This window comes from Heliconius melpomene, chromosome 2, assembly GCF_056956725.1.
Source record: "Heliconius melpomene rosina isolate 202511_hmr_F chromosome 2, ASM5695672v1, whole genome shotgun sequence".
NCBI classification, from domain to species: domain Eukaryota; kingdom Metazoa; phylum Arthropoda; class Insecta; order Lepidoptera; family Nymphalidae; genus Heliconius; species Heliconius melpomene.
In genome coordinates, this window is record NC_140390.1 from 8,794,419 (window position 1) to 8,810,710 (window position 16,292).

The 16,292-nt window shown below is 34.1% G+C and overlaps 1 protein-coding gene across 1 annotated transcript; it reads right to left on the minus strand.

The window, feature by feature from the left end:
* Positions 1-1,399: 1,399 nt before the first annotated feature.
* On the minus strand, positions 1,400-16,076 carry LOC146540760 (uncharacterized). The gene is made up of 12 exons (XM_085201143.1): positions 15,918-16,076; positions 15,681-15,844; positions 15,290-15,370; positions 14,556-14,719; positions 14,151-14,323; positions 13,916-14,015; positions 13,174-13,334; positions 12,870-12,991; positions 12,218-12,347; positions 11,811-11,937; positions 11,263-11,399; positions 1,400-1,806 (listed from the first exon to the last, which is right to left on the minus strand). Exons 1-12 carry the CDS (start codon positions 16,062-16,064, stop codon positions 1,684-1,686), a joined length of 1,629 nt encoding a protein of 542 aa, XP_085057269.1. The 5' UTR covers positions 16,065-16,076; the 3' UTR covers positions 1,400-1,683.
* Between the last annotated feature and the right edge of the window lie 216 nt (positions 16,077-16,292).

Here is a 16,292-nt window from a genome sequence, read left to right on the forward strand (position 1 = left end):
TATTCCGGTTCTTAACTGCGTCAAATTCTTGGGTGTGCTTTTAGATTCTAAACTGTCTGGTTCTCCACATATGGAATATGTGTCCAATAAGTGTGACAAAAATCTTCAAATTTTACGTGCAGTATCAGGGGTTTGGTGAGGTTCCCATCATTTTACGTTAAAACTGTTATATAACGCAATTATTCATAGCCATTTTGATTATGCTATTTTCTTGTTAGATCCATGCTACAGGTCTGCTTTAACCAAATTAGATAAAATTCATTATAAGGCCCTAAGAATCATCTTAGGTGCAATGCATGAAGTCATCCCCAACAAACGCCATGCAAGTGGAGTGTGTTGATCCTCCGCTTCACCTTCGTCGCCAATACCTTTCTGATCGTTTTATGTCTAAAGTCCTACAGTCTTCTTCTCATCCTTTGATTAGGTGTTTTCATCGTATGTCACGTGTCATTAAGTCCCTACGGCTCTTCCTTTCTATCTTAAAAATTTTCCGTAAATTATCATTCCTTTCAACTGGTATTTTCTCTTCTCCTATTCGCTCTTTATATTCTATTTCGTTTAGTGCGCTTACGTATAATCCTTCTGTATTAACGAGCCTGGGTATTGTGAAAAACGATCCAGGTGCTAATATAAAATTTCAAATTTGTTTTGCTAAAAATTGGCCAGATTTCATAGGCATATTTACAGATGCATTTAAGTCCCCTCATAGTTCCAATGTTGGGGCTGCTTGTTGGATTCCTAAATACAAAATTATATTAAGTTTTAAATGCCCCCCTGAAACTTCTACCTTTTCTGGTGAATGTATAGCTTTGCTTGAAGGCATCTTATTCGCAGAATCGCACAATTTAAAAAAAGTAATATTTTTTACAGATTGCTTGAGTGCTTTACAATCTTTGTTGCAAAATCCTTTCCGTAGCAGATCTAATTTTCACCTTGTATTCAAAATTAGAGAAGCTTTGTATCGTTGCCACTTACAAGGGGTACTCTTATCGCTGGCATGGATCCCGAGCCACTCTGGTATCACAGATAATGACATAGCCGATTCCCTTGCCCAATCTGCAGTGTCCTCTGGGCCCGTAACTCATAATTTTATATATTCCCATGACCTATTGTCATTGTCAAAATTTGATTTAAAGTCTTCATGGATTTTTTTTTGGAATAAATCAATATTTCGCTTCTATCCAACCGGAAGTTCCATCCTTTCCGTGGTTCTATCGATATACGCGCGCCAGTAGATCGGTGAAATCTACGCGGAAGACTAATATGGAAACCGCAAGAGTAAGGGCGAACGAAGTGACATTTAGTTGCTAATGCGCGCACGGGCATACAAATCTATGGACACGGTGACAGTTGCGTCACCGGCGTGTTGCCGTCCTCCGCGGACATTAAGTCACCCAATTGTCACGTATCCAAATGCGCGCACCTTCATTAAGTGTAATGTACACGGTGACAGTGACGCAACAGTCACGGTGACAAAAATCACTAGTGCGCGCTATACCTTAATGGCATTACTATTGCAACTACATTTTTTTACAAAAATCATTATAGCATATTTTTCTACGATAAAATAAAAGGATCATTATGATAATTCAGACATACACAGAAATAATACAAATTAAAACAAATTAATAAATTTCAACAACAACAATTTATTTAAATCATTAAAAATTTCATAGGTTCCTATTATGAAGAACAACTTATTTTCAAAGTATAAGCCCATTGTGGGGGCGGGGAAGAGAAACCACGCGCTTCTGCCTCAGGCTGTTGTTCATATGGATTCTTTATTACTTGTAAGAGAAAACGCAGCTAGAAGATAACAAATTATTTTAACTATGATTTTTTTCACGCTGTACCCCACACATGACAGCAGGGTAGGCAGCGAGAACCTGGGATCCTAGTTATCGTTTTTAACTTTCCGCTGAATTCTGGATGCATTGCGTGTTGAGTAGCGGAGCTCAACGCAACTAATTTTTCTAAGATAAGATATCACAGAGCAAAAAATAAAAAAATTGGTGCCAAGATGTCCGTGTTAGTTTTGCATTAGTCTTTTTTCTACTTGCAGTTAAGTGGTATTCCAACGTTTTTTAACTTTGCTGTAATCATATTTGTGAGCACGATTTGAAGTCTTATCATCACATTCCTATAAATAAATAGATTTTAACACCATGTCATATTAGTAAAGTTAATAATAGAAATATTAATCATATTAGTAATCTTTTCGCAAAACAATTCTCTTCGATATTTATTCTTCCAATACTTAGCCAAAGAGTATCGCTAAAGGTTTCCTACCCACAAATATCTCTATCTAAGAGTCACACAACTGAACGTGACATCGCTAAAGTTCTGAAGTCTTTGGACTCTAGCAAAGGTGCGGGACCGGATGGTATACCGGTACCGGAACTGTTTATAAAGATGACCCAAAAATATGTAACTTTACCCTTAAAAAAAATTTAATAAGTCTTTAGAAACTTCTACCTTTCCCAGAGCTTGGAAGGTCGCTAATGTTCTTCTTATTTATAAAGGAAATAAAGATAATATACGCAATTACCGACCTATATCCTTGTCAAAAGCCTAAGCCTGTAAGCTCGTGGGTAAAAAGAATGCAAAGTATAATGATAAAAGGAAGAGAGAAACATCCAACTCGCTGCACTTACACTTCCATCATCGATGAATAAAAAAAAATGCATTTGATATCATGAGAATGCGAAGCAATTCGTTTCCTACGAGCTTTACGAATAGTACAACGACAACGAAACAGTAGCACCAACGATCGGAACAGTCTACTAAATAAAAAATAAATTAAGATAAATAAATCTCTTCCCCCAAGACGACTGGTCCTCGTGGGGGAAAAAGACCGCGACCCTCTAAAATCAAGCAAACCAACATCAGATGTATACATAGCTACTTTTAATGCATTAGAGGAGGCCTATCTCGGAAGACAAGCTGTTGACAAAATTAATTAAGGAAAAACAAATATATAGATGGTAATAGGATAGTAGAATCGGTAAATAAATAAGAACATACCATATTGTAAAATGTTCACAGCAATAAAGGCTTATTTTATTTTATTTTATTTTTATTTATCCTTGTCAAATACATTTTCTATAGTCCTTGAGAGTATAGTGTGTCCTATCCTCTCTCTCTATTCTAAAAATATAATTCTAGTTGATCAACACGGGTTTGTCTCAAGTAGGTCTACAGTTTCCAACTTGGTTACTTATATTTCTACATAACCAAGAACTCCTAGAAGTGTCGGTGAAAAGAGATCTCGGGGTTTTCATTGACAGTAAGCTCACTTATTCTGTTCACTATAGTCAAATGATATCTAAAGCTGGCCTGGTTAAGCGCAGCACTGTGGAGTTGAAGAGAACTGACTCTATCTTAGCTATTTTCAATGCGTTGATAAGGAGTGTCTTGGAGTATGCGATCCCGATATGGAATCCTTGTTATAAGTCCCACATTATTAGAATAGAAAAAATGCAACGTTCTTTAACAAGGTACCTTGCTTTCAAAGACAAATCTTACCCATTTAGAGAGGACTTTCAACAACGTCGGAGGCACTGTAACGTACAGTTCCTAGAAAATCGAAGGTTTGTGGCTAATTTGGTGACACTGAACAAAATTTGTCACAGGAAATTAGATTGCTAAATTTTGTTTAATAAAAAGATATATTTGAAAATTTATACATAGAACAAGCATGAGTTGCCAATTTAAAAAGGACGCGTGATGTGATCAAAATTTTGATACGCACTTTTATACTTGGAGCGGAAAAAGAAAGGTTCTCTAGTTCTCATATTGTAATAGAATTTAAGACATACATTGTACTAGCTCAATGGTATTTAACTCTGGAAGAAATATAAGTTCTGTAAAAGCCTCGATCGGTGTTTGATTTCGTTACATATGATTTCACGACTATACCACCTCAGGCCACCTGGGCGAATCCTGCTGTATATTAGCCCCGTCTAAACGAGGCTCTGCGAGGGTCGACGAATATTTCTTAGGTACTCATAGAATCAAAAAAGAGATTATAACGGTTAGAAAAAATTACTAACGAAGACGATGACGCAAAACGCCAAAGACTCGACGAAAGGCGTAATCAGGACAATAGCGAAACACCTACTCAACGACAGTTAAAACTGGATAAAGCTAAACTGATATACCATTCGTTAGTATAGATTACGGTAAAGACGGCATTCACTTAATTCAGCCCAAGTCTGTACAATTTCCAGCAAAAAATAGTCACGGAACCGCAGAACGAAGAATGCTGCCAATTATATTATGTTCGGCTTGTACAGTAAACAAAATGCAAGGTAGAACTGTCGGCTATCCCATTATCTACTTAGGCTCGAAGCCCGGTTGTTGCTGCTGGTCAAACATACGTGGCCGTAAGTAGGGTAAAAATATTAGAAGGTCTCTTTATTGAAGAGCTGGTCTGTTCAAAATTAACCGGCAAGCGATTTTGCAATAACGATGCGTTGAATGAGATGAACAGACTGAGAAACCTAGAAAGCGATAACTAAAAAGTAAAAAATAAATTAATAGCAAAAAAAAACTTTTTTTACCACTCGAAAAAGGAGAAAATAAAATTTTCCTTTTAAATTTAAACTAGTAACTTATAACCTCCTATAATTATGTAAAATCTGCTAAGCTTAAATTTTGAAACTTCCACCAATTTTTTAAAAACTTAACGAATATAAAAATTTGTGTGCCATTTCAAATGTGAGAAACTAGTTGCAAATACTATTACGGTGAAAATCTTCAGCATGAAAGAAAAAAATGGGAAATAAAGAAGACACGTCAAGAAGTATCACATTCTTTTAAAACAGTTTATAAACACGCAAATGTCTTTTTTTCTGCTTTTTTACCAGTGCAGCTTCTGACCTAACCGCTCTACAATAGACCAAAAATTTTCGTTACGACATATATTCGAGAAGTCTTGTGACCACCCACCATTTTGTTTATCGATTGCATAAAATATGAAGTTGATAAAATAGTGATTATTAAGTAAGATGATTATTAAGTAATAAGATTGCATAAAATAGTGGTGAAGAGTTTAAAGAGTACTTAAAATCTTACTCTAAAATTTTCAAAAGTGTTTGCAAAATTGCAAAATCTTTATTTATTAAAACAAAAATCAGAAATAGTAATAATAAAATTGAAGCCACTTGGAAGGTTGTTAATGCCGAGACTGGGAGAACTAGAGTGAAAGATTCTAATTTTAAACTTAGTATTGACGGTCACATTGTTGATTCCGATTTGGAAGTGGCCATTGCATTTGAAAAGTTTTTCTCTACTTTCCCAGTCAGTCTAACAAACGATTTAGGTTCTTCTACCACTATTGCAGAATCGTTAATTAAAGACAATGTTCCCGAATTTTATAATGGTTTCGTTTTCCGTCATGTAAATTATTCAGACATTAGTGTAGCTTTCAAATCAATTAGTATGAAAAAGACAGCCGACTTGTGGGGTGTCTCAGTTAATATAATAAATTCTTTAATTGATATTTTGATTCCTGATTTAGTTACAATTTTTGATAGATGTATTGATTGTGGAGTGTTTCCTGATTTGATGAAATATAGTAAAATAACTCCATTGTTTAAATCAGGTAGTACGCAAGACCCTACAAATTTCAGACCGATTTCAGTACTACCTACGTTTAGTAAAATTTTTGAAAAGCTGATACTCAGTCAGCTTCTTACTTATTTTAATAAAAATAAATTACTGCACACAGGTCAATTTGGTTTCACTCGTGGAAGGTCAACATCTGATGCTGGGGTCAAGTTATTAGAGAGTGTATTCGCGGCTTGGGAGGAGTCACGTGATGCCTTTGGGGTGTTTTGTGACTTGTCCAAAGCATTTGACTGTGTGCAGCATAAAACTCTTATCAGGAAGCTACACCACTATGGTATAAGAGGCATTGCTTTGGATCTTCTCACTTCTTATTTAAGTGATAGGATTCAAAAAGTAAATGTCAACGGGAAACTATCACACGGGTCACCTGTAGCATTGGGGGTGCCACAAGGCTCTATTCTGGGTCCGTTTTTGTTCCTTTTGTACATCAATGACTTACCTCACCTTATGAGAGATATCTGTGAAATAGTGTTGTTTGCAGATGATACATCTTTAGTTTTTAAGGTTAATAGACGGCAATTGGAAATTGACGATGTAAACAATGCTCTTTCTAGGATATTACACTGGTTTAGTGTCAATAACTTGCTTTTAAATAGTAGTAAAACTAAATGTATCAGGTTCTTTACTAAGAATGTGCAACAAGTAGAAACCAGGGTTTTGATGAACAATGAGGAACTTAAAGTAGTTAATGAAACTGTTTTCTTAGGTATAACATTAGATGCTAAGTTACAATGGGGTCCGCATATAGAAACTTTATCTGGTAGACTTAGTTCGGCAGCGTATGCTGTCCGTAAGATTCGTCAACTGACCGATGTTGACACCGCGCGTTTAGTATACTTCAGCTATTTTCATAGCATTATGTCTTACGGCCTATTACTTTGGGGCAGTGCCGCTGACATAGATTTTGTGCTCCAAAAACGGGCTGTCCGAGCAGTCTATAAAATGGGTCCACGGGAGTCACTAAGAAATAAATTCAAAGACTTTAACATCCTCACACTACACTCCCAATATATTTACGATAACTTAGTATATGTGCATAAAAATATTAATAAATTTAATAAAAACAGTGACCTCCATCAACATAATTTAAGAAATAAAAATAAGCTTGCTGTGCCCTTCTCTAGGCTCCATAAAGTATCTCACTCATTCGTAGGTCAAAGTATACACTTTTATAACAAACTTCCAAACGACATGGTTAATTTATCACTGAACAAATTTAAAAAAGTGGTAAAGCACAGGCTCTGCCAAAAAGCATATTACTCTGTTAAAGATTATGTTCGCGATAAAGATGTTTGGAAATGAGTTGCTCTATTTCTAAGTTAAAATTGTTAATTGTAATTTGTAACAAATGTTGGCATTTAAAAAGAGTGGCCATGAGTTTTTTTGCCTGTATCTTCTCATGAGCTCAACCATTTGAACGGGCTTTTTTCAAGTCAAAATTGCACATTTTTTTTTGTTATTTTTAATTTGCATTTTTTTTTCTACTTTATGACATGTCCAAGTAAATGTTAAGCATTTTTATGGAATAAAGATATTTTGACTTTGACTTTGACTATGACCACCCACAATTGCTTTATCGACAGCATACATTGCATTTTTCTGTATTATGCAATGGCTGAAATTGCCATCCCATCAAAATTAATCTAACTGACTACAATGACGTCGTCAGAGTCCAAGCGAACTTGTCAGACCCATTTAGGACTAACAGTCACTTGGTATTTATGGTTCTTGTAAATAAGCGATGGCTTACACGGTATAATCACGAGCTCTATCACATATTTCTGTAACCGAATATAATCAAAACCATCGAACTTGGACGTCTTCGATGAGTAGGACATGTGGAGAGAATGTGTGAAATCAGAACACCTAAAGGTGGTAAAGCCGGATGGACAGAGAATCCGTGGCAGGCCATAAGCTTATGGCCTGCCACGGATTCTCTGTCCATCCGGAACGGATTGACGGAGTTGAATAAAATCTAAAGCAATTTTGCCGAACAATATTCTTTAAAATGCTATAACTTTTTTATTCATAAAACTTAAGTTGTTCAGAATACAATACTGAGAACTGCAATAAATGGTTAAGCCAATTGTTTAAGCAGAAGCTATTTTTATTGTGCTTAAAAGTTTAAGCTAGAAGACATAACCTTGCACTCGCACGTTTTGCTTTGCTTTCGCATATTGTAATCTCAAAACCATCCTTCAACTCGCTTAAATGTTGTACAAGTCATTCGAAAACTCGCTCGCAACAATAAACGACATGCTTATATTTATACAGTGTCACTAAGGTGACGATCACTAGAGTGTAAAGTAAGGTTAAAACACCCGCATCAGGAAGCTAACAAAATCTCTTCATGCTCAACAACATCTTCAAAAGGGCGTGCTATCAGTAATTTTTTTATGACATTATCAACGTGAAATATCTAATACTAGACAATATTCGACCTATCCCTGAAATCATAACGTTACAATAATATCAGGAGGGCAAAATACATCTTTTATAGGCAACTACCTCTGAAACATTTGTTTGTTCCAGACGTATCATTAGTTTCAGAAAACTTCCAAGTTTGAATACCATTCTTCATCCGCAATGCGAGAGACTGGAACTCATTGCCGGCATCTGTATTTCCTAAGACATACAATATACAATATCTTCAAAACCAGAGTGAATAGGTATCTGCTAGGCAAGCGTGCACCACCGTAGATCGCATCATAGCTCACCAGACTTGATGCGATCAAACGCAAGCCTATTCAATATAAAAAAAAACCAGAAGCATCATTCATCTGCATCTACATATTTCAACGCATACCAACCAAAATAAAAACCAAATAAAAATAATTAGTCTGCAAGGTTATTATTCTCTAGTTCTGTACTCAAGTGTTTTCATTGATCTTATTAATGTAATTTACCTAGAAGATTCAGATGTATCTACTTTGATACCATAAAATTAGACACTAAAAGGATTCAAATTCCAGATTTACAGGAAATTTGCATTAATGTTTCATATTGATTCGCCTTTAGCGTATAAATATGTTTGAAAAATGTTTGACACTTGTTTGCCGCGTCCACAAATGTTATAGGAATAGTACCTTAATCCAACGACCAAACTGTCGAACGAATGTGTGGCTTACAGTCGAACAAACAAAACAAAACATATAGATTGGAAATTGCTATGAAAGCCTAGTAAATATGGGTTTAGATAACAATGAAAGTAGCCAAATAGCAATCCAAGCATATGTATTCATATTAGTTACTATAAATGACTCGTGGAAGTTATCTTTGGCTTGTTTTTTTTGTTGACAGCTTGAAAACAGACATGAAGGCTAATCGAATAAAAGTTACAGTAGAAAAAATGCACAAAATTGGTGTGCAAATTCCTTCTGTCACATTCAATGGCTACAAAAGCAATATTACGGTAATGGAAAATGTAGGGTGTGTTCTGGAAAATTATCAAAATATTAAAACATATTTAAAACACATTAGTGCTGGTTATTATGTCAAAACAAAACAATTTGTCACATAGACATATTAAATTAATAAAATCACGCACACGTGATTCAAAATGAAAGGCTGTCGACTTTATTTAATGTGTCGAGAAGAAAGCCTGAAAGATATGTAAAGAGAATTACTTATAATTTTCTTTAATTTTAGTGTAGTAATTCCTGGCCATAGACTAACATTGGTTTACAAAACGTCTATGATTTAAAATAGAAAATCTGTGAGGACGCTATACGAGCTGTCAAGAGATCTTTTTTAAAATTAATTTTTGCTTAACGAAACACGTGTAGTATTAGAAATCTTTATTAATAGTAATAAACATTAAGTAAATGTAGTTTTTTTTACGAGAAACTCAATGTGTTTCTAATTGCTATTATAATATATCATAATAAACCAATAACATTTACATTATAGATATTTAAAAATACCACTTGAATTCCTCACGAAAGAATATGGCACACAACACTTGGTCATTGATTAGGTACCTATTGTATAAATAGAGATAATATTTTGGCAAAAAACTCAATGATACCGAAAACACCTCTTTGGGAATTAAGAGTATTATAATTTTTAACAAAAAAACACCGACTAAACACCGAATTCAACTGAATCCCATAATCAGAACCTAACTAAACTCTCATCAAACGATCCCTGAAGTGTATCTTTTTCAATAAAATAATTAAACATCGAAAACGGTTGGCGCGATATTTTGTGTATGTGGTTTTCTCATGGATAACATTGTCAGAAATGAACCAAATTAAAATAGCACCAAACGGAAAGTCGTACCTTTCAAATAAAAGAAAAACATCAAAATCGGTTCACAGTCAAGATTTCTGAGGTAACAAGCATAAAAACATACAGTCGAATTGATAACCTCCTTTTACAGTATTCGGTTACTAATAGCATAATAACACTAATCTGTAAAGCAAGTGCAACTAATATTTTAATAAACAAAAGCAGTATGTTTTATTCCAAAGGCTGTCGTACAGTCTCCATAATTCCTACTTATGAAAACAATTTTTGGTGCTTGCCTCAGATAGCTATATAATTGATGTTATGGGACCATTCTCTGCCACTTACGACATAATGAACAATGAAGAACATTCTTTACATATTTTATTACATGAAAGAGATGCATTCTTGTTGGACCGTCCCCATTGTATCAATAATTCTGTTATTTGGAGTATGAGCTTTATAAAGAGTATATGTTTATACATCTTATTACTACTGGAGGGTGGTAGCAGGTTTCATACATTTTTGTCCATTATTTTTAAGACTTATGTGATTTTGTCATGAAAATAACATTGTCAGAAAAACACCAAACTAAATTGGGATTGGGACCACAAGGAAAGCACCAGCTTTCAAATATAAAGAAAAATATTTTTTATAATTTTAGAAACACTTCATTTTGCACGCACTGCTAGTTGTCAATATAGCTGTTGAAACCGCGTCAGTAGTACCCATTAACCAATTCTACAACATGTTTAGTTTACCCAATCGTCAATTAGTGGGTGTAAGTGTAGGTACTTAGTAATTCATTACAGCCAATCTGGATAACTTTGATTCTTCGGGTAACATGACAGTGGGACCCTGAACTAGTTTCGATATTTTTTCCGTATGATACAACGATACTGTTGACTATGTTTATTTAATATTTCGATTTCGAGAGTACGAAATGACACTTATTGAGGATTAAAACATGAATATTAGTTTCAAGAGTAGGGCCACAGGAGAGGAGGAGGAAGTAGGGCCACAGGAGAGGAGGAGGAGCAGGGCCCTGTTCGTCACAGGATATTTTATCTGACAAACACCGAAAAGAAAATAAATGAAAAATAATAAAAAATACCTAATCTAACAAACTATGACATTCTAATATCAAATTAAACTTTGACTCTTCAATCTCCAACTTCACAAAATTAAATATCAACAATATTGACGAAAGATATTTAATCAAAGGCTGAAAAACATATTTCTTTTTTTGATTTTGACTAAGGCCTTAAGGCCCTAGGACTATACAAATCTAGCAGTGCCAAAGCTTTGACTACAGCATTTATAGATAGACATCATGTCTAACATTAAAATTGAAATAACAAATTTCCTAGAAAAAAACGATTTGCCTAACCAGAATCTACTTACCTTTTCAAAATCATCGTTCTCAGCGTCAACCAGAGCCTCGTGCAACATATAATTCCGTGGTACGTATATAGGATTTACTGCTAGCATTCGCCTTCTACGCTCGTCTTCGAAAAGACCAGGGGCACTACTTGTGTCTACTGTTGTAATAAATATTAAGACATTCAATGTCTCGAAAAAAAAAAACATTACTAATTTCGTGATGTAATTTCCTTTTTTTGTCAGTTCACGCTGTATCCGGCACATAATAATGTGCTTTGCTTCGACACAAGAGCGATGCAATTAAAATATAAATTTAAATAAATATTTAATTTCTTCGAGTGGAGATCGAACCCACAATCAGTAGCATTTACAATAAAACTTTGTGCCACAATTAATTAACGTAATGATTTTTTTTATTTGTCTACCTCTTTGTCTAGAACTTCTTTGTATGTATAATAGAACAGTTAATATACTGTAGTAATACGTATTAATGTAATGAAATAACTATAGCATATTTAAATAAAATAGTAAATTACATTACTTTAATTATCTTTAAGAAAATAACTAACCAGCCTCTTTATCCAGTCTTTCTCTGTACTGATCGAGCCAACACCCCCAAGAGAAATGTGAAGACAAACGTTTCAGTGACCATTTCTCTATTAGTTTTATTTCACTGACCATTTCACAAGGTTCCAACTAGAAAACACCATGAAATATAAAAAAATATGTTAAATATTTTTTTATCACCATGTGCCAGGTGAAACGAACCTGTACTTATATACTTACTTTTAATCCACATCTATATGTTTTATTTAAAATGTTAACTTGGAATTTTGTATAGTAAATCTTTACTCGTCTATACTCACTAATATTAATCTCGGGAACTACTTATTATACTTCGAATTGGAAAAAACCACTCAGGTTAATCCACAGATGAAAGTAAAAATATATAACTAAATAAGTAAAAATATTTTACTTCGGCCAATTGTCGAAATGTAGCAGTAAAATCAGCTCCAGTGTGTTGCATCATGTCAAGCAACTTCTCGACTAACTCTTCGTCACCCCATCTCTCTTTCTTGAGACCAATTTTTAATAGGAAAGTCTCTCTGTTTATAAACTTTATAATTAATATGTGTTTTAAACTTTCATGAAAAAGACAAAAATTAATAAAAATGAGTAAATTATTGATACTATGTAAGTGTATAGTTATAATTTTTTAACAAAGTGTGAACCTCTTCCTTTTTGAAGGCAGTTATAATACAAAACCTTATTAAAAAATACTTTTCTTAAAGCCACACCAAATCGGTTCAGCCAACCGAGAGTAAAAATGTGGCAATGTCCATATAGTCTTCTAACAGGCAGAGCGAACTCAGTGTTAAGACACTCCGTTCCGCACGTTCCGCCGAATTCTGGAGGCATTGTATGTTGCATGTGGAGTGGAGAAAAACAACGTTGCGTTTTGCTTCGACACCATAGCGAAGAATATTTAATTTCCTCGAGTGGGGATTGAACCCATAACCGTGTGTTTACAGTCACACTTAGTACTCCTGCACCACAGCTGGCCTCGAAGTCGAACCACTAGACTAACAAATAAAAGAAGAAGGATAAAATTATATTACAGTACATACAATATCTTATTTTTGCAATACGTATCCAAAGTCTTTATGACGTGCGACATGTGAAGTTGCTGTGCTGGCGTCAAAAGACCTTCCATGGCGTTTGCTAGTTGTGCTATATTCCATACTACTACCTGGAAAATAAATCTATTTTAATTTTTTTTTTGTGTTGAACAATGCACTCATAAACTCTACCTTATATTTTGAGTAATAAGTATATTATTAAAAAAAAATGTTAAATAGGGCTACTAACCTTCGAATTCAAAAAACTAACATATTTTATACAATAATATTTTTATTCTATCGAGAAACTCACATCAGCTTGTTTCCCCAGTGAATACCTTCCTTCTCCATCAGAACAGTTGGCCACAAAGCCACTATCATACAAATCGACGAAACCAAACGGACCGTAGTCCAGAGTTAGACCTATTAGATTCATGTTGTCAGTATTTAGTAGGCCGTGTATGAAACCTAGACCTGGAAAATAATTAGAGAATAGAGTTTTATTTTTATTTATTGATATTTGATATTAATAATAATAATAGATGATATTTCATTCTTAGCTTTCCAGGATTTTTAGCATCACGATGTATTCCGCACATAGCAGGGTATGCAGAGTGAACCTGGCAAACTAGTAATTAAGCCACTTGAATTCCCACTTTCTGCTGAATTCTGGAGGCATTGCAGTTATAAATATAAATACATATTTTTGTTGGCGGTACTTAACGCCGCATATCAGACTAATAAAATAAATAATATATACAGATTCCTCAATTACATTCAATAAGGTTGGTTTTATGAGTTAGTTATTATAACAGGGTTCCAACAATTTGGTTAGTTGCATTAACACAATGGTTGTATCATGTATGCTCTAATATTACACAAAAGAAAATTTTCTGATATATATTTATGTATCAACCCGTAAATACATGTACGTGTTTACGTTATCTTTCTCCAGTATTATCGACACTGTGTTCCCGAACAGTCAATTTAAACAAAATCTCCCCATTAACGCCTTTTTACCACTCACAAAAAATGTAATCTTTTTATAATATTACCTTGCCATTTAGCAACAAGATCAATCGTTCTGTGAGCAATCTCAGAAAATAGTCTTATATATCTGTTTTCATCTGAAAGTTGGATATCCGGAAAGTGTTCCTACAAAGTTATTGTTATATATTTTTAAATACTATAATAAAAAAATTTAAAACAATTTTTTTCTGTAATTTTTATCTATAAAGAAACAATTAGTACAATTAGTCAAAGGTCGAGTTACATTAAATCTCCACTCACTTTTATCACAAAGTCAGTCAATTGCTTCAATAGACCCAACTCTCCGCTCTTCGCCAAAATTTCTAAAGAGCCAAAACGCAACCAACTCGGTGAACACCTGAGTAACACTCCAGCGCGTTCACGACGAGGACACCCAGAATATAAACGATCTCGTATAATAGTTTCATCACTTGCTGTTTAACATAAGATGTTTTAATTTTTTTATACAGTATAAAATCCTCAAATTTAATTAATTATATTCTTTTACAGCTTCACATTACGTCCCGTGCAGTGCAGAATAACTCAACGTAGTCGACGTTCGAATTCAACGTCGATTGGCAAAATGAAAATACAATCCCCTGAAACAGTATCGAATTCCCAACCATCACGCGTAAAATCAAACAATAATATTATTTGAAATCTAACCCACAACAGCCAATGATCTGGTAGTGGGAACTCCTAAATAAAACATCGCCTCGCTGGCGACCATCTCGCGAACACAAGACCGTAGAGCAGCTCGTCCGTCGTAGGACCGAGAGTATGGCGTCGGCCCTGAACCCTTCAGCTGGATTTGATATCTCTCGTTTAATCTATGTGGATTGTTTATATATTTATCTTTATGCTTTATCCAGTACACAGCATTGAAGCCAGTTGTGGCGCAGGGGCAGGGGTACGAAATGAGATATTTTTTTTTTCTTCGCTTTGGTGTCGAGGTGAGGCGAGGCATAGAGTTCCGCCACTCAACACGCGCAGCAGTAAGATGCCTCGGCAAAAAGTGGGAAACGGTGAACACTAGGTTTCTTCTGCCTACCCTGCTTTTGCTGTGAGCGGAATACAGCGTGAAGCAATTTTTTTTATTGAACATAGTAGGATAGAAAGAGAGAACCTTGTTTTTTTATCAAAGTTTGTCACCCAATATACAAAAAACTACAAATTTCAGTCGGCTTTATGTTACATAATTAAAGGAGGCATACTTCAAACAATATAAAAATACTAATAGTCGCTGGAAAATCACGTAAATTTTGTTTTGAGTATTACGTACATATGATAGGTATTTAGTTACTTCATTTTTCTTCTTTGACGAAAGAAGGAAAGGAATGAAAGTAAAAAGCAATTGAAATTGATAACTATGAATTTTATATTGTAATAAAAACACTTACCTGTTTACATATTCACCAATAATGTGAGTTCTCCCGTCACCCAATTGGCCTACCCATAGACCATACTGGTGACCTCCATATCTACGATATTTATATAAGTCCATTTTAAAAATTAATTATAAAGAATTGAAACCATATCTAATTAAGTACGTATAAAACTCAGGGTAAGAAATTATATTTAGGTTATTTAAATAAATACAATAAGTATTTTCTCAATCTCTAGAAATAGAAAGTGAAAGAAAGAAAAAGTCAAAATGGAGCATCATTTCGACTTTTTCATCTTTTTTACTAAAATGCAAATAAAACTTCGATCACAATGATTGCTTAAGGTGACCTACGTGCATTACAAGTTAAATGTATTAAACTATACCATATTATAATATTAATATACCGATGAGCAACAGGAAGAGCTCCATATGGAAATTTCCTTCCAGCCACGAATTCGATAAAATCTTGACTATGTACTATATTTGGATCCATGTCTAATATATTTAAAAGTGCATCATCGGAAACACATATCAAGCGTAGATTTTGTTCTAGCGGACGAGGTATTACCTACAGTTGTTATGAGAAGTTAAAAATATGATAAAAACTATTTTACTTTAAAATATTTTTTATGTCAGTTCACCTCAGAATATACAACATTCTTGACACTACTTTTAATTTGATCACGATTTTTGTTATCAATAGGCAGCAATACGTATTTAGGATAAAGACTAAATTGCCATTCAGTTAAATTAGTTTTTATTAATGCCGATTCTCCTTCCATTTTCATTTTAAAAGTTACAAATAAATTTTATAAAAAGATACAACACACACAGATTACAGATGGCGGTTAAAATTAAAAATATGTTTTTTTATTTATTAATGGCCTGATTTTTCGATGACAGGCGCAATATAATCTGCCAGTGTCACGTAAAGTAGAAAAAACACGATATTACTACAAACGCTATATTAGTAATGAGAAAAAGCTGTTATTAATATTAAAAATATGTTTATGTCA